Source organism: Empidonax traillii, unplaced genomic scaffold, assembly GCF_003031625.1.
Source record: "Empidonax traillii isolate 1590-97213 ecotype Southwest subspecies unplaced genomic scaffold, ASM303162v1 scaffold207:size1520225, whole genome shotgun sequence".
In the NCBI taxonomy this organism is placed as follows: domain Eukaryota; kingdom Metazoa; phylum Chordata; class Aves; order Passeriformes; family Tyrannidae; genus Empidonax; species Empidonax traillii.
The window spans coordinates 128,167-150,481 of record NW_020955400.1 but is presented as its reverse complement, the minus strand read 5'-3'; the positions used below and the strand labels follow the sequence as shown (position 1 = coordinate 150,481).

The 22,315-nt window shown below is 44.7% G+C and overlaps 1 protein-coding gene across 1 annotated transcript; it reads right to left on the bottom strand.

The window, feature by feature from the left end:
• Positions 1–11,022: 11,022 nt before the first annotated feature.
• On the bottom strand, positions 11,023–20,217 carry ZC3H12D (zinc finger CCCH-type containing 12D). The gene is made up of 5 exons (XM_027887373.1): positions 19,829–20,217; positions 14,769–14,908; positions 13,544–13,778; positions 12,777–12,883; positions 11,023–12,083 (listed from the first exon to the last, which is right to left on the bottom strand). The coding sequence occupies exons 1-5, from the start codon at positions 20,215–20,217 to the stop codon at positions 11,053–11,055; spliced, it is 1,902 nt and encodes a 633-aa protein (XP_027743174.1). The 3' UTR covers positions 11,023–11,052.
• Between the last annotated feature and the right edge of the window lie 2,098 nt (positions 20,218–22,315).

The window sequence follows — 22,315 nt, the reverse complement described above, 5'->3', positions numbered from 1 at the left end:
CTGCCTGGCCACTGTTCTGCCCCTACGAGCTTCACTTCTGGCCCTGGGAGTCTGGACTAAATGAAACAGAGCAGCCAGCTAGCATGGGCTGGGGCTGAATTTCCTTTTGTTAATGGACCCTGCAGCTGCCCTGATGGATCTCACCAGGCAGGGCTTTTCTGCCAGCTCCACAGCCCTGGCCGTCAAGCTGCACCCTCCAACTGCATCTGTAGTTTTGCTCTGAAAAAACAAACTTAACCATTTTTCAAGGCAGCTGTGATGTGTTCCAGTTCTCGATGCTTCCTGAAAAAAACAGTAGAGTTGAGTGATGGAGAGAGATACTTCTCGTGAGTTACAGTTGCACCCAAAGCAACAGTTAAGCATAGCAGTGCCATATGATGCGGTGCTTGGACGTTTTCCTTCCCACTTTGAGAGCCCAGGAATGTTCAAAGTGGATATAAGTAATGTGCAAAGGTATGTCTTGACATAGTTTTGTTGAAAAGTGCATCATTCATCTCCTAAACTATTGCTTTGCATTGGTTTTCATTCTCTTAACTTCCTGTCTTTTCATCCTGTTCTTTTTCTGGACCAATCCCTATATCCCAATAGCAAGATTGAACCTGTTGATTTTTGACTGTGTACAGTGGTTGAGTTCAAGACTTGAATAAGCATCTAGATCCCAGTGGAACATCAGTCTGTCACTCCCTGGCAGACATGCTTTTCTCTTGGTTTTTAAAACACCTCTAGGAGTCATAGTACTGCCCCAGAAGGTGGTAGGCTGCCATGTGTATCTTTTAATTTCACATGTGAAATTCATCTGATGCAACTAAGGCAAAATGCATTAGTAATGCCTCAGAGTGGGGATTGCATCACACCCTCCCCCCCACACACTCCCAGCTGGAAGTGTCCTCATTACTTGTTTACAGTGATGCTCCCATTCTCTGTGGAGCTGTTAATGAGCTATGAATCCTGTGTTCTGGCATCAGAATGGCACACCCTCCCTAGGGGCAACAGGGAATGGCTAATCTCAGCACTGCCCATCGTTAGGTCACAGCTGCTGTTTTCTGATTAGTGCAGGAGCGTTTTCACTTTCGAAGGCAAAAGGAAGTTATCAAGGGGTGATTTAATACTTTTTCTGAATTTTATAACTCCAGCTAGATCTTAGGAAGGTAACACAGTTCATTTCACATCACAGTGGGCTTCTGCTCTTACTGCCATAACCTAATTTATTTTCATTTTGTTTTAAGAGTACAAGCATTTAAATCCAACCTTATAAAGACCAGTGACTAGAATGCACCAGTGAAGAAACTGTTAGGTAAGGGCCTGACTAGGTGGCATACCTTGGATTGCTCAGGGGCTTGTTATGTCTGTCATTAGTTGTCTGTTAGCAACTCCTATGTGAGTCTCTAAAGCCTCAGTCATCGCTCATGTTTGACAGAGCTTGCTTTCTGTGGTCTTCTCCACCCCGAAACCCTCCTGTAGTGTGTTTAGCTACAAAAGCTGCTCCATACCTGTAGTTTCTCTTGGCTGCCTCTGGTGGGTTTTTATCTGGTGGTTTGAGAGAGTGCCTGCCAGCTGTCAGGACACAGGCACAGTTAGCTCTCCATGTCCTCGAGCCAGCATGCTTGCTGACCTTTTCCAGATGTTTTTTTCACAGGCCTCCAGTATCTGAGTCAATGGAATTTGCTTTTCCTGCTGTTTTAGCCCTTTCCAGTCAGGAGCAGATAAACCTGCTGCAGTTCTGAGAGGTGTTATACCATGTTATGGGCACGGGGAACTCCCAAACCATGTGTTTTCTCATTCTCTCTCGTCTTTCCTGCTAGCGCGTTTGATGGTGCAGGGCTTGATGTAATGCACACATGCTGCTGAGTCACCCCTGAGCTGGCAAAGGTTTTATTGTACTCTTAACCCAATACAGAGTGTCTGGTCCCTGGGCAGGCAGGAGCGAAGCTGATGTTTCCTGCTTCCTTCAGAATCACATCCAGGCCAGCGTAGGGGAATCTTTGCTTTTAGCTGTGTGCAGCTTTCAGTGCAGGTTTCCCTGTGCTTCAGGTGCCATGTACTGCAGAGCGGTGTTTCCAGGCTGGGCCACGGCAGCACCCTGGCAGTGTTTAGCAAAAGCCCGTGTGCACGGAATATCCTGAGTTGGGAGAAACCCACCAAGATAGAGTCCAGCTTTTGGCCCTGTTCAGGACACGCCAAGAATCATATCATATGCCTGAGAGCTTTGTCCAAATGCTTCTTGAACTCTGTCAGGCTTGGTATTGTGACCACTTCCGTGGGGAGCCTGTTCCAGTGCCCAACCACCCCTCTGGATGAAGAACCTTTCCCCGATAGCCAACCTAAACCTCCCCTGACAAAATTTCAGGCCATTCCCTCGGGTCCTGTCACTGGTCAGCAGAAAAGAGATCAGTGTCTGCCCCTCCTCTTTCCCTCACAAGGAAGTTGTAGACTGCAGTGAGATCTCCCCTCACTCTCCTCTTCTCCAGGCTGAACAGACCAAGTGACCTCAGCTACTCCTCACAAGGCTTCCCCTCAAGGAGCCCTCCTTTGGACGCTCTCTAAGAGCTTATTATCTTTCTTATACTGCAGTGCCCCAAACTGCACACAATATTCAAGGTGAGGCTGCACCTTATGGGTCTTTTGGGGTGCCAGCTCTGTATTGGTGCAATGTAAGTTAATATTGATACATCATAAAATACATATTTGTATTTATACTAGAATTTATTATATATAAATATAAAATATATTTTTCTAAATAAGAGATCTATACATTGTAAAATTGTCTGTGTTTTCTGGAAGATTTGCTTTGGAAGTTGTTCAAGAAGGGATGGGGATGCCTTTTTTTTTTTTTTCACAGATTCTGGTACATATGGCATTCAGAAGGCATGTGTAACTTTTGTGATATCGTTACTAATGGCTCTGATGTAAGTCTGCCTTGAAAGGGGATTAACTGCATTCACCAGAACAGAAAAAAAATGTATGGAGCCCTGAAAACCTAGAGCTGGATACCACAAATGCAGTAGTTAAAGCAGGCCTGAATAAATGAAAACAAATACGGCACAGCATTTGGAATCATCTGCTGGCCTGTGGGCAAATACAGGCTCCATCAAGCGGCTCAGGAAATCTCTGCTTTCAAGCCAGCATTGCTGCTTTGCTGGTGAGGTGATAGCTGGACCTAAAAGGTTATTTGTGCCTCTGGCAAGGAGCTCAGAAACAAGGCTGCAGGCAGGTTTCACATAGCTGTGAGCTCAAGCCTGTAAGTGCTGAGTTGCACATCCAGCCTCTCCCTGGCTAACGCAGAATTTTATTTTCAGTTCTGTGGAGATGTGGGTGCATAACCCAACTACCCAGCTTTGGGCAATTGTACAGCTGTGGTGACCCCACTCCGTAAAAATGCAAGGAAAGAAGGTGTAAAAGGAATTCAATAGGAAATTGTGGCATTTTGAATTGTTCTGGGAGAAGCTTTCCCCCTCGCCCCTACCCCTGAATCCTGCCTTACAGTTGCATGCTGGGAATATTTGTTGCATATCTGCCTAACTGTTGATTGACACATATACAAGATAATAAACTTAATTAGTTAAAATCCCATGTGTTCTGATTGCCTGCTAATATCCAGAGTACACCTGGAAAGACTTTAGAGATAACGTGTATAAGGCAATGCTATCTGGGCTTGGAGAGAGAGTGTTTTTCCAATTAATTTCTGCCTAAGGATTGGCTGTGATACTTATCCAACTGGCAAACCTAGTTTCAGATTTCAGCTTTAAAATATAATTGGCAGCTCAGCAAATTCATAAAATTGATCCCCATTCACACTTATTTTTGGCTTGCATTAAGAATGTGCCAACCTGGAACTCTAAACTTAACCCCGAGTGACTTTCCCAGGGCTGCTGCCCTGAAAGGAAAGCCTGGCAGCAGCGCCTGGGCCCCAGCCAAGATAAATCCTGAGCCGCCAATGGCAGGGCAGTCATAGCTTGAACTGCAGGTGAGGCGGGAATAAAAAGATGGAATAAAAGGTGGATTTTGCAAAATGTCCCCTTTCTGAAACCTGTTATTCTGCATTTGACGCTCACTGCTCCACAGCCTGACACAGTGCTGCAGCTTCTAAGACTGTCTGAGCTGCTGTGTGTGCTTTTGGGGCTGCTTAAACATAAAACACAGACCAAAATCAAGGTGTGGTGTAAATGCCTAACAGTACCATGTGTTTCAGCTCCGTGTACAAAGCAGCAGATCACAGAAGCCGACAAAATCATTTCAGATGGTGTAATCAAGCCTCACCCACAAGTACGTGCTTTCTTTTAACCTGCAGGAGCCTCTCTGGCCAGGAGGCCAAGGCAGAGTTGATTTCGTGCTGAGCAGAGCTGAAACTCTGCCGCACAGCCCTCCAGCCTGTGCTGTCGTGTCGGTCCTGTTCCATGTGCAGATGAAGGGCAACTTCTGCTGATGGGATTTATGTGAGTGGACAGGACCGGCCTCTGAAATTCAGCCGTGGAGCAACAATTAATGTTTCTAGTGCTACCACATTGACACCTTGTGGTGAACTTGGCCATCATGTTTTTTAAAAATACATTATTGGATGTCAATTGCTAGACATTTCCTAGAGGCTTCCACTTGGCTGTGTATACTTTTTCTTTCAACAACTCTACTTAAGCCTCCTTGGACAAATTGAAATATTAGAACATCAAAGAGCAAAGTGCAGAGACTGACCTAAACCAGTCTCCCAAATACCATCCCCAGTTGCATATCAGTATTGCAGAAGATGAATAGAAATAACCACAGGAGAATTCTTTTTTTACCTTTCTACTGATCTAGAACTTGGATTATCTGCCCATTTTTTTCTATAATATTATGTATTTGACTTCAGCTGAAACTGATATTCACTTTTTCCCTCTTCTTCCAGGCTTAAATATGACCTAAGGAAGATGCTCTAAAGGTTTAAAGATCTTCCATCTGGTTCCTAAGTGAAACCAGTGCTCCAAATCCACCACATGTCATAGATTACATTATGAGTGAAAGGATGTGCAGATACTGAAATTCTTCTCCAAGAATGTTTCCCTGCTGGAAATAACATTTTTACAAGCTTCTGTATTCCCTTCAGCTTCTTCCTAACAGGACCTCCTGTGGGGAAAACTTGGTATTTCTCATTCCAAGGATGGTTTTGGGTAACGCTTATAATTGTCTGCCAATGACTGTGTATATTTTGGCATTAACAAATCATACTCAAGTTTGTTTCCCTGCTAAATATTTCCTCAGTACCACTTTTGGAACAGTGGTGGGATGGACTGCAACCTTTTTCAGGCCATCATGGCACTTATGTTTTTGGTTTCCCTGTAGCTGCACAATGTGGTTTTATTTATGAAGTACATTTTGCCATTTACCATTTCAAGTACTAAAAGGCATCACATTCCTCTGCCTCTCCTGCTGCCCCCCTTAGCAAGCACTGGTTGTTCTTTAGCCTTGTTAGGCAGTTCTTGTCTCTGTGCAGCTCTCCTGACAATGCCAGGAGAATGTTAATTCCTGTAGTAAAACGAAGTCTAATCTGGAAACCAAATCACCAGATGGTGCAGGTATCTCTGTCTTGACTTAGTTTCAATGCTGTAGTTCATTTGGTTGCTAGAGTTGATGCTGCTCCTTATTTAGCAGTTTTCTCAGTTGTTTGGAGTGTCTACAGATATTAGATTACAGCTACTAAATTCAGCAAGCTGCCAGCCACAGGAGAGTTGGACCCACTTTGCTCAGTGTTGCAAGTGTGCAGATGGGTGGCAGCTACCTTGTGCAGTCTTTCTTTGCACAGCAGTTCCCTTCTGAGGTTTAGCCTTACCATATGTGACATTCAGTACTTGCTTCTTCAAGCTCTACCATTCATTATTTTATTTAATTTCTTTTTTTGTCTTTTATTGAGAAAATTTACTTCTGTTTGCCCCATTTGCCTTTTTTATGTTTTGTTGCCTGCTTCTAGTTTGTTTTTTCTTTTGCCATAAAGTGTCCTAATGAGAGTTTGTCTTCTCTATGAAACCAGTAGTGCTAACAACTCCCTTCATTGTACAAAGTAGGAAATATTATGTGAAGGATGAATGTGGCTTTTACAGTAGGATTTAAGGTAGTTAAGAGCATATGGTGGCTGAGTTTCTGCTAGCATCCCTTCTGATCCTTAGAGAAAAGGAAGCTGTATGAAGTCAGCACAAGCACCTATGAATGTAACTGTGCCTCTGTTTCCTTCCCCAAACAGCTTTTGCCGGGAAGACTGCTTTAAGGTGCAATGGGAAAACAGCTTGAGCATATCAGATCTCTGCCAGGCCAAAACCATCTATGTCACGGTTTTAACAGCACCAACAAAACCCAAACCAAACAATATTGGGGGGGGGGGGGAGGAAGAAAGAAAAGAAACCCATAAAACCCCCTTCAGCTGGAGGATGCTATCTGGGCTTGAGCCAGAGGAATATGTGGGACAGCAAGGCAGGAGGTGAGCATGCAGGGAGGGAGCAGGGAAGTGAAGGGAGCTTAAAACTAGAGTTTGGGGTGGCAGTGTGTGCAGATGCATGGTTTTGTGGAGGTGGAAGGAGAGGGTTTGGGGTGGCAAGGTGTTTGGTAACTTGTGCCCCAATCCATAAAGATTGCAATGCAAGTCCTGAGCCCAGCAAGGAGAAAAAAAGGGAAGACGAGGAAACTGTTTGACTCAGTGAAAGAGGAGGAGCCAGCAGTGTGGCCACAGTGAACAGTTCTGATGCTTCTGTTCATCGGCAGATACGCATCATCTGATTTCCTCACTGCGCTCAAAACCGTGCCAGCCCTGAATGCATTGTCTGTCCTAACTTTCTGGCTCCCTGCCTTGAGTGTGCTGTCCACATAAATCGCTGTGTTCACAGCTTTGCTCCACTTGCATGTCTGTTTTGATTGCATTTGCCAAGTCAGCACTTCAGTACATCTTACTAAGGAGTTCCTCTGAGCCTGCTGCAAGGCTTCAAGGCAGCGAGCCCAACTTGGGGTGGAGAAGGGATGTGGCTAAAATGCTATAAAAAAATCCCTTCACTAAAGATTACAAGTCACAGCACTTTCTTAATAATGCTAGTGACAAGTGGTGCTGTAATACTAAACACTTCACGAGAGTTCAAAGCATTCCACCAGCAGATAGGAGGTAGATGCTACAGGAGCCTTGTGTATCCATGAGTGAATGCAGAGGTCTGTCACACTTGGTGCAGTACAGGCCTTACTTGTTCTTCTCTAGCAATCCAACGTTTTTCAGGAGGAGAGAAGTCATGTTCTATTTAGTTGTTTGTGATTAGTTCAAATGTTTGCTTATAAATTGTGCCAGCTCTTATGGGAACTGAGTTAAAATATTATCTAAACTTCTCCGAATAATTGGCAAATACAACTGTTTGATACAGAGCAAGATTATCTACTCCATACACCTTCTTATGGCCTTAATTCTTATGGTACCTAAGCTTACCACAGTAGTAGGCTTGTCACCCATGTTCTGTGAAGGAGAGATTTCTGTACTTAAGAAGAGGGGGGAAGGAGGTACTGTGAGCTGCCTAGGACTGCACGGGGTGCAGAGGATCACCCTCTTTCCCCCTTTTTATGCTGAGAAGTTGTTGCAGGGGTGACCTCCACCCAAGACTTCTCAGTGAAATATTTGTGTATAGTTTCCCTAGCCTCTTGCAAGGGAGAATGTTGGTGGGTTCCTGACTGTTTGGGAACGAGTGAGAGTAGAGAAAGTAAGAGGATTCCCTTTTCTGCCTAGTTGGACTTTTTTTAATCTTAAAATTAACTTGGCAACACCGTAAATCTCCCTTGGGAAAGCAGCCCATCTCCTGGAGGATTGCTCCCGCTGCTTCCAGCTTCTTCCAAAAGAGTCTTGACAACCAAAAAGCAAAGAACATCAAGGGCTTTCTGAGCCTGTTAAGATTTATGGGTTCATTTTCAACTTGGCAGTGAGAGCCAGCCTTAAATGCATCTCAGCAGAGATACCAAATAGCAACAGCCTCCTACCCTGTCTGCACAAGAGCTGCCACCTCCTTTCTGTTAGCAGCCCCTTCCCTTACTTCAGGACCTGACAAAAGCAAAAAGAAATCCTCCTGCTTTGGAAAGGGAAAAGGGCCCTGGAGCATGAACCCCATGTGCTTGTGCTGTGGTGAAATAGCGAAAGGGTCTGTGCTTTCTGTGGGCTTCTGGCCAGCAGCAGAGCTCCTCTGTGTCACAGGCAGTGACACAGAGCTGCTGCTGAGCTGCCCTTCAAACAAAATCTCCATGAGAAAAAACCCTCTGGTGAGCACAAGAGCCAAGAGAAATCAATTTCTGTTTAGCACCAAAGTCTGATTTATTTTCTCAGACACTTTCTCAGCAGAATGCACATTCTATGTGTTTTACTAAAAGATTCCTCAGTAAATAAGACTGAAATGAAAGAAAAATAAGTTCTTAAACATTGAGAGAGGCTTTTGAATGACCACCAAATTTCTGTGCATCCTCAAAGGAAAAGGAGAAAAGCTTATGCACATTTCCAGCAAGCCAAGGGCACCATATAGAGGCTGTGTGCCAATTTTCCTGTAGATTTTTAAATGTTTTCTGTGTTAGAAGACATAGGTACGTTCCAGACATGAAAATAAATGTTGACATGGTACAGTTATATCCTGCTCTGATGCTGTGGTATATTTTCTGAATGCTGTCATTTGGGACTTGCTTTGTTTGAGTAGGTGAAAGGTATTTTTTCCACTCGGCATCACACTTTGTCTGCAAGTGTATAGATGCATAGAGCAGTAGCTGGGAAAGACCTGGTACAGGTTGCAAGGCAAGCTGATGTACCTGGCCCTGCATAGGCACAATGTAGGCATTTAATCCATGAAATGTCTCAGGTTGCTTCAGTGTAGGTGAGGGGCATTGTGTATCTCAGTGCAAATAACCACGGCTGTAGAACTCAAGTACTTTTCAAAGCACTTCATCGGGGTTTTTTGGGGTTTTTTTGGTACAATTTCTATTCTTTATGCAATATGCAGTTGGATAAGTTTATAAGCCATTCTGGCAACCCATATGACATATGGAAAAAACTGTCATGTTCTGTGAAGATAAATTGTATCTCCAAACTCCAAATTATCATTTTCTGGAGCCAACCACATTGTCAAAAGAAATTGAACAGATACAGTATACTTATTTCCTGAAGATTCAATTTTAACACCACCACCAAGAAAAAAGAGCTGGTGGTGGTTTCTAGAGGGAAACAGGTCAAACTATCACCGCTTTCAAAAAGTCCATCGTGTGATAGTGTCACTAAATGTAAATTAAATTACTACTCCCTTTTCAAAAGCAAGAGAATTCCAGCTTCTCAGGGAGGACCATGTTTCATTCCTGCCTGGAACCAACAATACTGATTGCACTTCAGAGAAATTAAATACTTCAGGGTCAGAGAGTTTGAAAATCCCACCTGAATGATGAAACATTTCGGTGCTAAGAGGATTGGAAAACAAACAAAACCAAACACTAAACAAAAGCAAAAAAATTCAAACAAGCCCCAGAAAATAAAGAAGACATTATCCAGAACAAAGTGCTATAGATGAACATTTTATAATGTGTTAAAGCATTTTTAAAACAACATGTCATACTGACATACTTAAACTTTGGTATAATGCCAAGAACCCTCAGGGTCAAACTTAGTATTTGAATTATAACCTGAAGAATTCAGTGGAATAATGCAGAAATTAGCAGCTTTACAGATTACTGAAAATCAAACATGTCCCAGCAGAACATATTTTAAATATTTGTAATCATAAATTATCCCTATAATTGATTGCATTATGGGGCCACATTTGGTAATAAAGGGTTAAGCCAACAAGTTTTCTTATTCAATAAAAGAGACACTTAAAAGCTTTTTTTCTTCTTTTTCTCCTCTTGGCATCTTTGGGATTTCTGAATTTTTTTAATTACCAACCCTGAGCCCTCAGTCCACATCAGGAGTTACACTGAAGATGACTTTTCTGTTTTGCCTTACGTTGTGTGTGATACCTGAGAAATGTACCTGCAGCTCTCTTCAAGGGCTCTGATATAGCTCCACCAGCTCTGCTAGTGATTCTGTGTGTTCTTAGCATTGCTTAACAAATATGAAATGTGTCTTTGAAAGCTCACTTATATCGGGCTGGGCTTGAATCAGGTAATAACACAGGACCAAAGATGCCTTCTAGCAGAGAGCACAGCCCTCTGTTAGGGGAAAGAGCCCAAATAGTTTTCTATGCTAGCTGAGCAAGCGGTCACGGGAAGGTCATGGGGGAGCCCATTACTGGGGACGGTGGAAGTTGAACAATAGGTTAGGACTTGAAAACCGTGCCTTATGTTTTCAGGGCATTAATGAAAATCTATGCCATCCTGAATCCAGTCACCAGTGAGGTTCAAATGCTGACAGCCCAGTTACCCTGAGCCCTGCTGTTCCCTTTCCTGGAAGGTGGAATGGGATCCCACTGCAGTGGACAACAGCCTTTGCCCTGACTCGATGTCTGGTGCAACATAGCTGGTTGATGCTTGTATTCCTGGAACAGCTGTAACCCTTGCCATAATGCACTTTAATAACAGTCAAGCCACAGAGTAGCATCTTTTTGCCCTAGGACTTGTGCTTATTGAGAAAGGTTTACTCTGGAGATTTCACAAATTTCTGTGTCTTTGAATCAGTAAAGCCAAACAAGGAATATGATAGAATCATAGGATGGTTTGGGTTGGAAGTGACCTTAAAGATCATCTAGTTCCAACCCCCTTGCCATGGACAGGAACACCTTCCACTAGAGCAAGGTGCTCAGAACCCCATCCAACATGGGCCTTGAGCGCTGCCAGGGTTGGGGAATCCACCACTTCTCTGGGCAACCTGTTCCAGTGCCTCACCACCCTCACAGAAAAGAATTTCTTCCTAACATCTAATCTAAACACACCCTCTTTCAGTTTGAAGCCATTCCCCCTTGTCCTATCACTCCAGTTCCTGATGAAGAGTTCCTCTCTGGCTTCCTTCTCGGCCCCCTTCAGGTACTGGAAGGTGCTATGAAGTCTCCAACCAACCTTCTCTTCTCCAGGTTGAACAGCCCCAACTTTCTCAGTCTGTCTTCATAGGGGAGGAGTGCCAGTCCCCTTATCCTTGATGTCAGGGTACAAAGTCATGACCTGGTTCATCTCACTGTAAGGAAAAAGGGAGCACAGCTCCCTGTGTATGTTTACTTGCTGGGCAGAGGTTGGCCTTTCAGCTGGGGTGGGCCAGTAGTCACTGTAAGAGGCACTGGGGTATGCAAGGGCTTCCTGGAAGAAGCCCGGTCTGTTGCTGGAGTCCAACAGAAAGGGCTGCCGTGAGGGCTGGCTGGGGGAACGCTGCTGCTGCTGCTGCTGCAGCTGATGCTCGCTGTACAAGTGAAGCACGTCAGGGGGAAGAACTGTGGACTGCAGCAAAACACGCTGCTGAGTCCCCAGGGCCTGTTTGTGTCGAGCACCATCAGGGACGTAGCAGCTCCTCTGTCCCGTTCCGTGCGTGCCGCAGCACTCCCGAGGCCAGCTGTGCTCTGGGCACATCCCGCCCGGCGCAGGGGGGAGAGCTGTTTGCTGGAAAGGGCGCCCTGGTGGGCAGCTGTGGTCCAAGCTGTGAGGGTGGTGAAGTGAGAACAGCTTGTGCCTGAGGTCATCGCGGCGATGAGGGTTGTCCATCACCTCCCTGTCCCGAGAGGTTTGTATGGACCAGTCATAGCTGTAGGTGCCTTTGCCAATGGCCATGGCTGACATCTGCTCCAGGAGTGGCTGATCTTGCAGTGGCTCTGGCTGTGGCAAGCACTGGTCCAGCCCCAGGTCAGAGCTGGGACCGCCAGCCCAGGCGGTGGATATCTGCTCAGGACAGCTCCTCTGGGACCTCTCTGAGCAGGAGGAAGGCCCTACACAACCTCTGGCTTCTTGCAGAGTTTCTGCGCAGGCTTCACAGGGTGCAGGCTCTCCTCTGCTCTTGTACGGTGAGCAGTTCCATCTATCCTCCTCTTTCCCCAGGGTTAACAGGACCTTTGTTTTGGCCCTGAGCTCATCAGCAACTGAAAGCTGAGCTTGACGTAGTCTCTCTGGATGGTAAAATTTGCATTTATTGCCATAGGTGCATTTTTTACCTGAAAGAGTCAAAAATATCAGACAGGAGTTGTCACTAGCACCACCATCACTTAGCACACTCATCACTTCTCCCCAGCACCAGGCATTTGCAGGGGTGTGATGAGCATGAACAGAGAAAAGAGGAACTGCTATTTTCAAATTTAGTACTGTTGGCCCCAGATTTAAATAATGCTGACATAAATAACAGGGTGAAGCAACAGTGAAAGGAAGTCTCTGCTATTTTGGAAGTGTCTGATACTCATTTATGTTTCGGTTCAGGCACTCAGTGAGCTGGGAGATCTGCTGCTACAGAGGGTTGTTTTAAAAAAATGGCGTAGGGGTGCACATTGTTGGGAGGGGAAAAGGGGGAAAGTGTTTGGATGGCCTTTCCCAAGTGCTGCAGCAAAAGTTCACTTCACAAAGTGAGAAACGTGTGCAGGCAGGGTGGTCCACACAGACACGGTGCCCAGTTTGGGTGCTGTGTGTAGGCAAGGATGGAGGAGCCAGAAGCAGCTGCTGCCTTGGCTGAGGTTGAAGCCACTTAAGCAGGAGAGGAAAAAAGCATCACACTTTAGAGCAGCCCCAAGGTAAGTCCCCTACCACATAAAGCAGGACAGCACATGGCAATGACACTTAGCCGAAGGAAAGCACCACTGGGATATCAGGGGCAGGAGGAAGAGGAGGGACAGTTCACAGCATGGGAAGAAACCCACCATAGGGGCAAGGCTGCAATTTTTTTTCAGGAAGCACTGGCTTTTTGCTGAGGAAGTTATCAAGAGTAGGTCCATGCCGGCCTAACGGATCATCAGGAGGCATAAACCTGGAAAAGTAAAAAAAGTCACGGATGTAAGCACTTGTCCATGCACACTGGATGTCTCAATGGTGTGCATTTCCCCAAAACATCTGAGCTATTAGGAAACTCAGGAGATGTTAGTATGTACAGACTGAGGAGAGCTCAGCTCAGCCTCACAGGCATGGTGCAAGTGCCTTACTGAAAACCTTCCCCAACGGGATGGTGAAGGCACAGAGAGACCAGCTTCCTGTCTCTCCTGTTCTAGAAAGCTATGATTACGAAAGCACAGGAAAAAAGTGCTATTCTGTCTTGTAGGGAAATTAAAAATACCACCAGCCAGCCTTCTCTCATGGCTTTCATTCTCTTTCTTATTAGAAATAGAAATTAAAAGATACCAAGGCTTGGTTTAACATCCCAGCTTGAATTGGAAAGAAGCAAAGCTGGTCACTGATGCTGTCATTCAAATAGAAGAGTTCACAGAAGAGTGACATGAGAGAGTTTAACACCAAGTAGTAGACTACTCCTGAGGGAGTAGGAACTCAAGAAACAACATAAGAGAAGTTGCAGTAAATTCCTTTCACAAAAAGGCTTATGTATTCTGCTACTGGTGGGGCGTGCATTGATGTTGGAGCTGACTTGGCCCATAATGTTTAAACTCCAGATCATGTAACACAAACTGTCTCTTACCTGTTACAGACAAAAGAGTACATGAGTAGTCGCTGCTCAATAAACCATTTCCATTCAGGGTTTTCATTTTGGAGATCCCGGTAGTGGTCATTGGAAACAATGACTCCATCTTTCTCATAAGCCACTTTCACTATGTATCGATCATCGTAGCAAACTACCCTCTTGCCTTTCACCTTCCGAGAGGGTGTGTAGACAAGGATCGATTGCTTTTCAAGCTCTTCAAGAATGTGTTGATCTGATTGCGTGGTTGGCAAAAATGGATGGGGTGGGGCGGGGAGGGGGGGAGAAGGGGAAGGAAAGAGAGAAACTAACTAATTAAAAATGACCAGGTCTCAATCATCTGCTAAAAACCTACAGGAATCTAAAGATGTTTCAGCACTTTAGGCAACCTACAGTGTTGTGATTTTCAGATGCACTGATATCTGGTGGTTATTTGGCAAAAACTTGTAAAATTTGAGACACTCTCTTTTGACTTTTAAGTCTTACCTAAGAGGATACCTTGAATTCTACATCAGAGGCATACTGAACCCTTGTAGTGCCCTTTCTACCCTGCTAGATGCTAGAAGGCTTGTAACCAGCCCTAGTATGAGCTTTATTTGGAGATAAAATGTGTGTGACAAAATAAATAAATAAACGTCTTTTGCTGCTATTGAGAACACTGACTTCTTACCATTCCTGGTCTGCCGAAAGGCAGACCCCCAGGTGCTTCATCTGTGGACACCAAACTGCTGGCACAAATCCTGCAGATTTATTCCCATACAAACTGAGCCTCACTCCCCTCCACAGACTTCTGCTGATACATTTCCTTCTTCCAGAAGAGGAACCCTCTTCCATGAGGGTTCCTTGTACCTTTTGTATCGGGTAACAGGCTAACAGGTAATAGTCATGCAGGAATGAATGACACTCTCCTGGCTGGCCTTAAAAGCTCTGTAGACTCACTGCGAGCTGAAAAACTCCTTCTTTAACTCTGCTGGCAACAACTTGTGCTTGTAAAGTAGAAGGTTCAAAGCAGTGTAACAAATTCTTCTAAGTAATTTTAGCTACTAGCCAGGAGCAGTGAATGGGGCAATGAATTAATGGGGCTAATTTAAGTGATGGGAAGCCTGATACACAACTTGCGCTACGCTTGTCTTTGCAGGGCAAAACTGTACTGGGCTCTTCACACCCCCTCTGTCTCTAAACCGCACCTAATGGTTGCCAAACTATGCCCAGGGTGGTGACCTACCTGCAATGGGACTGTCTTGTCGAGGGGGCTCCTTTCTCCAGAGTGGGACAAAAACCTTGATGTATGTGTGCCCCCTCTGCCGAAACCAATCCACCGCCAGCTGGATCCCCCAGCAGGAGAATACCAATTTGTTTCCATGGCTATAAAAAAAAGGAGGATGATGAGGCAAAGCTTTCATGAAGTTCTCTTTAACCAAGCCAGTAATGAAAAGGCAAAATAAACAACTTTTGTGTCATGCACCAGTTTCCAAGAAAACAGCCTGTCAGGGTGCCCTGGTTGGACAGATCCAAACATCTCTTCAGAAGCAGAACCAAAAAAAATTTATCTGAAGCAGTCTGGATGCTTAAAAAAGAGATATCCTATCTCCCACTTCTGCGACCCAAGCCTGTTCCTTTCGTCTATATCTACATCTGGATGGACTTGGGTCCTAAAGTACCAGCAAGATATTAGGCCATGTCAAACCCTTTACATGCCTTGTCTGAGGAGTAAGAGTTTCTTCCGGCACCAGTAGAAATCCATTAGACTCTCCTGTGAGAAACAAAGTGTGGGAATTTTGTTCTGTGGTAACAGTGCCATTAGGGATTTTAATGGCTGAAGCGGCTGCAGGTGTGATCACAGAGCATTCAACTGCTGATCTTTTTTGGAAACAAGATACAAACTATGGGGGAAGGAAAACTGCAAGAGGCAGGACAGAAATTATAGAGAACCTAACCCAGGACACCAAAACCAGGACAAGACATCAGTGGAGATGACCACAGGCACCTCAGGACCATTTTTATCTTGCCCTAGTTGGTTGATTTTGTCTTCATTGCTCAGAGAGGTAGGAAAGCCCTAGAACAAGTGTTGTAGAGGATACTAGCAATATCTGCAGTACTAGCAATAATTCTGAAGAATTATTAATATTCAGCGTAAGACAGAAAACAACCTCAAGAAAAACAATTCAAGGTGATGTCCTTTCTAAGTTTCTCCCCCTCCCTGAAAGCTGTTACTGCTAGGCATTCAATTATCTAAAATTTGACTACAGTGCAGTGTGTGTGTAAAGGAAGGTCATTTGTTAATTGCCTCTGCACAAGGAAACTAAAATAAACTCTGCACAAAGTCCCAAAGGAATTAACGCCCTCACAGTATCTACAGAAACCTCATCCTTGTACTTTGACCTTTCTGGCTAATATCACCACAGTCTCACTCAGGCTTTCACCTCTGGAAAAATGCACTTGTAAATTACTCTCTCAATTGCTACACCCACCTACAGTGACAGAACAGTCAAGGAGGATGCTGTAGTCTTAAATGACTCTCCCATCACCATCCCCCAGGGATTCATCTCTAGGCACTGCCTACATCAGCCTCATAACCAAAGCTCCATTTTACACCCAATAAAAGTTTCCATCCTGAAACGGTGACCACAAATGAAAAATAGCACAATTTGGAGGAAGAAACCTCATTGCCTGTTAATAGATACCAAGGCAATTGGAAGCCTTACAAAAACTTCAGCAATAACAAATGGTCTGAAGTGTTTGACACATCTAGAACAGCTGTTTTGTTTGGTTTTAAAGGACAGGATTTACCCAGGACAGGCATAACATCACCTGGAGAGGTGAACTGGAAGCTTGGGTGGCTTTTTCAGATAACTGCCTTTAAAAGGCACTCTAGGTACATCTTTGATGCCACAACTCAAAGAAAGTTCAGCAACAGCCTCCCAGCCTCCTTTAACATTGTCTACTTATATATATAATCCTGTGAGCTTTAGGGAAGCTATTCTAGATACACCCCAGGGCAGAAGGTAAAGTACTCAAGCACAAGTGAGTAGGCAAAAAGGCCAAGTGGAACAAGCAAATGGGGCACCTGGAACTGTTTCTTAGCATTATCCCTTAATCCATTTCCTGCTACATTGCTACAGCCAAACCTGGGGACTGTGAATCTAAACCAGTCCGTACATGTGTGGTGTGCTGCAGTGTCCACACAGTGCCAGTGTCTGCTGTGCAGTGGAGCAGGGGACTCAGAGCTCTACATTCTCCCTGTGTGGTCACAGATCAGCTCCTGCCAGTCACTTATGTCCAGTCTGTGGACCATAACTGATATGTCATAACTCAGTCTCATCTCTCCGTCCTGCCAGCAACTCAGTGCACTGCACTTGAGTCACAGACCAGCAGGGCCCATTTCTCGGAAAATGGATCAGCAGTTTAGCGTGCAGTAAGTCCTTTTTAAATTGTGCAATTTCAACTCCTTTGAGAGGCAGTTCAGGCAAAACAACTCCTTTTGAAAACTGCAAATAGCCCCATCTCCACCCATTCACGGCACAGCATCTGTCACAGCTTTGTCAGAAAGGGGAGACCCTGGTGCAGGGCTGCAGTGGCCTAGCAAAGGGCCTTGGCACTATCACAGCTTTTAAACTGGGTGCAAGTGCAAGCACTAGAGTAGATACCCTCTTTGGTGTGCTGTGAATAGGGTTATGACAGTTCCCTTTTCATATTAACACAACTCCATTTCTTTTTTCCACTCGCCTTGCTAACTGTCCTGCCCACTTCCCATGAATAGGCTGGCAGGCTGGCTAAGTTTCTCATTAGGTCTGATGGAAACACAAAGTGTACTGAGACATTTGAGGAGTGAGACTGGCTGAAGGCAAGGTTATTTTCCATTCAGTTTCTATGGGTAAGCTGATTGATGGTTGAAGACTGCCAACTCACATGCTTTATTACCCTGGGGCATATACATCCTTTTCAAAACCTTGCAGTGGGCCTTCAATGCCAACTCTGAAATGCTCCAGAAATACCAGTCCTAAGATATACATACAATGCTCGAGACATTTTTCTCCATACAGGCAACTGCCCCTTGAAGCTTTAACTTTTTGATTGTTTCATCCCTAAACTGCTGCTTCTGCTGCACTTTTATGGTTGTTGGTGCTGCTGCTGATGCAGTTTTCCACAGCAAGGAAACCTAACATCCTTTTCCCCTAACTTCTGCAAAGAGTCCTTCTCTGTCTGACAGCAGCAAACCAGAAAAATTAAAACAAGGATACTGAAAACACTCACCAGGCCCATCCCATTAGCCAAAGTAAATGCCATTCAGCACCATTTTGAAAGGCATCAAGGATAGGAAAGCAGCTCCTCCCAGGCTGTGCCAGTTCAGCACCAGCTGAACTGACAAGCTCAATAGTCTCCTCCATCAGCCAAGTAGTCTTCATCAAGTCAGAGGTTGGGATGTCTGAGAAGACCTGTAATACCTTTTATTTTCTGAAACTCAAAACTGCTTCACATTCCTCTAATTCCTTTTAGGTGAGATATTAGGACTCCAAATCACAACACCAGACTTCAATAACCTATCAGGCAAACATCTCTTGGATTCATGCTTTGGAATTTATTCTAGAAAAAAAAAATTTAAGTTTCACATGCCACAGGCATGTGTGGCTTCTCAAAAACCCCTTTTGGTGGGCATGTGGTCTAGGAAAGCAATACAATGTGCTAGCTCAAACCATCCACTGCACATACCTGTAATGCTTGGTTTAAATAATCTCTGTCTAGCGAGCTGCCATGCACAGGCTGGCACAGAATGATGATCTCAGAGCTTTCCCACAGTACTCCAAGCTCAACATATGCCCTATTTCATTAGCTACCAACATACTCTGAGCCTCCTGCTCAGTGGCAAGAGTGCATTTTCTGTCATCTTGGAAACAGTGCTCTCCTCTGCCTTGTCCACCTCTGCCTGTTCTAAAAAAAGCCCTGGTAAATCATTGAGGACAAGGCTGTGCCAGGAGACCGGAGAACAGAGTACATAACCAGTCAGGGGTAATGCCCCTGGCACAATGAAAGGGTGGGTGAGCTGAGCGGGTGATCAGTTCTTCTGCAGAGAAGCAAGAAGGACACCTCCAGAAGGGGCTAGGGGGAAAATGCAAAGTGGGGCAGGAGGTCCAAACACCTGGCTACCTGAGTTCATGGCCCAGACAAGGCCAAGCAATTTTGGTCTGGTGTGTATTTCCCACTCCTCATGAGTCACCCTGAGCAAGAAACCCTTGTTTTCAGCGGGGATTTCTGCCTTCACCCAGAAGATGGCATCATTTGCTTAGTCTACAGTTGCTTTGGATGTGCTTGTCCACTTTGCCGTCTAACCAGAGGGGCTGTGGTCTCATCTCACCTCACAAGATAGCAAACAAAAGGAGGAAGCCCTCCTTTGCCCTGTCCCAACCTGCAGGGACAGGCTTGGCCCTGCTGAATGCACAGCAAAGTTAACACAGAAAACAGACGATAGCCAGTGCATCCTGGACTCTTGACTCCTGGGTTCTCTTGCTGTCCAAACTGCTTGGGTAAACAGATGCCAACTCACTGCTGTCTTTGGACATCCCATCCACAGGGACATGCCAGGTTCCCCATCAGTAAGACTTCTTTCACAGTGCCAAGGCACTGTTTAGGAAATGTAATTGGACAGGATGGGTTGATGTGACATTTCCCAGAAACAGAATTATTAAGGAGGAAATTAGTCTATTCATTACAGGTCAACTATCAATTCCCTGATCTTTCCATAAAACTGAAGCCAAATCTAAACCCAACAAAAAATATACAAGCCGGGAACATTTTTGGGTTTTAATTGCAAGTCAAAACACTACACCTGTGACAATCGTTAGGAACCACAGTCACCTGTCTTTATTTCCCCTCTCCTTCTTAGGTTAGTTGAGTGGTCTGATTATCTGTTCATCAGTTTTTCCTGGAAACTTCTCAGCATACAGGTTCAGAAATCCTAGGTACCCATTTGAAAAGGCAAGGAAATTCAATGGTGAGCTAAAAGGGAGAGATACTGCCACAAACAGTATTGGTTAGCCAGCTGCTGCCTTATAAAGGGTCAAAATGTAGAGCGAGCCAGTGATTGCACGTGACATGCATATTTATGGGCATCGAGACATCAAGAACCTGTGCATCACCCAAAGAAAAGGAATAAGTGATTGTTCATACATTATACATCAAATATATCAATGCACCTCTCACCTGAAGAAAAAACATTCCTCAAGCCATCACCTTTAAACTTCAAAAGCTTCAGAAGAAGAGAGATATCTTTGAGGAAACGGAGCTTACCTCATTGCAACATTGCTGCCATCAATCACAATGGGTCTCAAGGAATCGGAAGAATCACTTTCGTCTTCTCCAAGTCGCTTCAACCCCGGTGTAGTGCTACATGACCCACGGGCAACAAGTTTTAGTGGGGAAGGCTGAGCCTGGTTCTCCACAGCTTGAGGTTTACTCCCCATGCGAATCAGTTCTTTCAAGACATCATCCTCAAGGGCCTCTGGGCCCAGGTTCTCCAGCACTTTGCAGATGTCCTGCTTACCATAGCCCAGCTTGCAGAAAAGATCCAGCTTGCTCTGGTTCACTTCCACCCCTGCTGCAGACACTTTTTTGGAGTGTGGTGGGACCGGTTTGCTAGAAATTGAACCGGCCACTGCCATCTTAGCAGGCATTTGCATTCCTTTAAACCCAGTGCTCCTGTCTTCCTAGAGTTGTCCAACAGGCATCAGCTTTAGGGAGGGAAAGATTAGAAACAACAAAATACAAGTGTTAAGGAAGAATGGGCAGTAATCTCAGTTATTTGCCCAGTGCACAACAGCAAAGAGACCATCAGATCAGCTGTCTTCTCTCTGAGGAGACCATCCAGTCTTCTCTCAGACTTTAGGCGTTTTTCTGATCCACTCTCATTTATAAAAGCACCAGAGTGTTCCACACAATGTTTGTCACTCTCCAAACATTATGTCAGACAGGTGTCAACTTAATTCATGAGCTACACCAGCCTGTCTCTACACAGACAGCCTGTATGCGTGAATTGGTTCTTCAGACTTACCTCACAGGAAATGATATCAAGGACAGTGTAACCGGGGGATTTTCAACTTGCTCAGTGTGGTTTGTCAGCCAGAGATAAATATCTGTCAGATGTTATTGGATGGGCTCAGGTGCCATAGCAACTTAACAAGTATAGCAAGTTTTATCCAGTGATTTAAGGAAACGTGCTGTTTGCAAGGTATCTGGGAACTCTGAACATTTTTTATAGTTTTGTCTTTCCTGGCATGTGTCTGTCTCTATGCACACAAGCATACGTTATGAAATTCTGTCACTCATCTACTCTGATAATGACTGACTTACTCTTTTCCTGTTACTTGTTATTTCAGTGAGGGCTTTTACATTCAGAGAAGCAGCTTGTTTTTTGAAAGCTTTCAGGGCAGTGCTTGGAGGCAGGCAATAGGCAATCTGGAAAGCAGTTTCAATTTCACTTATATTTATTGTCAAGATAAACTGGTAATTCAGAAATGAGTGTGCAAAAGTAGCAAAAAAGCTACTTCACACTTCTCCAGAATGGCACTATCTATGTAAGTTTCTGGTCTACCCAGCAAAAGAAGGTGATGGGCAGCATATGCAGAAATACCCTGAACTGCTTCAGCCCAACAAGTGTGACAAAGAAGGGCATACACAGTGACCACTCATTCATCAAGCCAAACATCTTCAGTCACTGCTGGCATGCTTGCACTGGAGCTTCTCCTGCCACATCACTCCAATTATTGGTGCTACCTGGATGAAAGCTGTGGCTGGTTCTTCTATCCACGTGTGGGATGTAAGGGTGACCCTGCTCCCTTTGCTGGTTAAGGTCAGCAAATGACACAGGATTAACTGACCAAACAACCACCTCAATGACGAGCCCAGAGCCGTAACATGTTGTACCCACTAACTCCCCTTCCTAGTCTGCCAGCCATTCCCTGCCCAGCAGCCAGCCACCCCCGGAGCTCAGAACCCAAAACCATGTGGAGGAAGGTACAGAGGTACTGGAAACAGGGAGCCGAGAGAGGAGTCAGAGTGAAGCTCCTACCCAAGGCATAAGAGCCTCACTGAGCTGTGGGGAAGAAATCCACATTGTGTTTAGTTAATTTAAAACTGTTTAGTTTGGCAGGAAAGCATGATAATTACTTATAACCCCACCTCATACAACTTTGACCTTTACTTTTCTAAATGGCTTTATAACTTTCAGGTGTTCTGTGGAAGAAATTTGGCAATGATGTGAAAAATGAGAAATGCATCGGTAAAATAAAAAATACCTTAACTATGTCGTAATCATAAGTGTAAAGCAGTTGCCATGTGTATTTTTCCATCTAAACTAAGGCATTGCTTATTTTAGTCAGTGACTGTTTTTCCTCACAGTGCACTCCATAAATACAACCATTTTTACATCTAATCCCTGTTTTTAATTCATTGACTAAAGATGAAAATGTAATTGACTGCTTTTTCATTATTGAAACGGTTTCTCAGCTTTGAAATAGCTATTCACTGAGCTGAAATACATGGATGTACCTAAGTATAGCTGAAGCCATCACATCTGGGCTAGCAGTGGTCAGTGGCTCAAAACACTTACTGTGTACTACTTGACACGGACAACACTCAGGTCACCCTTCTAAAGAGGGAATCACAGGACAAGAATATCACTAGCTTACATGTTAGTAAACAGTCAGTAGTGTGCCCAAGTCCAATAGCTCAGTTGGTTGCTTGTAACCAGCACAAAAGGAGAAATTGTCCAGCTTTTGC

Coding starts and splice junctions, on each gene's coding strand:
- ZC3H12D (XM_027887373.1), bottom strand. CDS start 20,217: ATGCAAATGCCTGCTAAGATGGCAGTGGCCGGTTCAATTTCTAGCAAA. Junction 14,909..19,828: donor GGCAGCAATGTTGCAATGAG/GTAAGCTCCGTT, acceptor TTTTTTTTATAG/CCATGGAAACAAATTGGTAT. Junction 12,884..13,543: donor TACTCTTTTGTCTGTAACAG/GTAAGAGACAGT, acceptor TTACTTTTCCAG/GTTTATGCCTCCTGATGATC.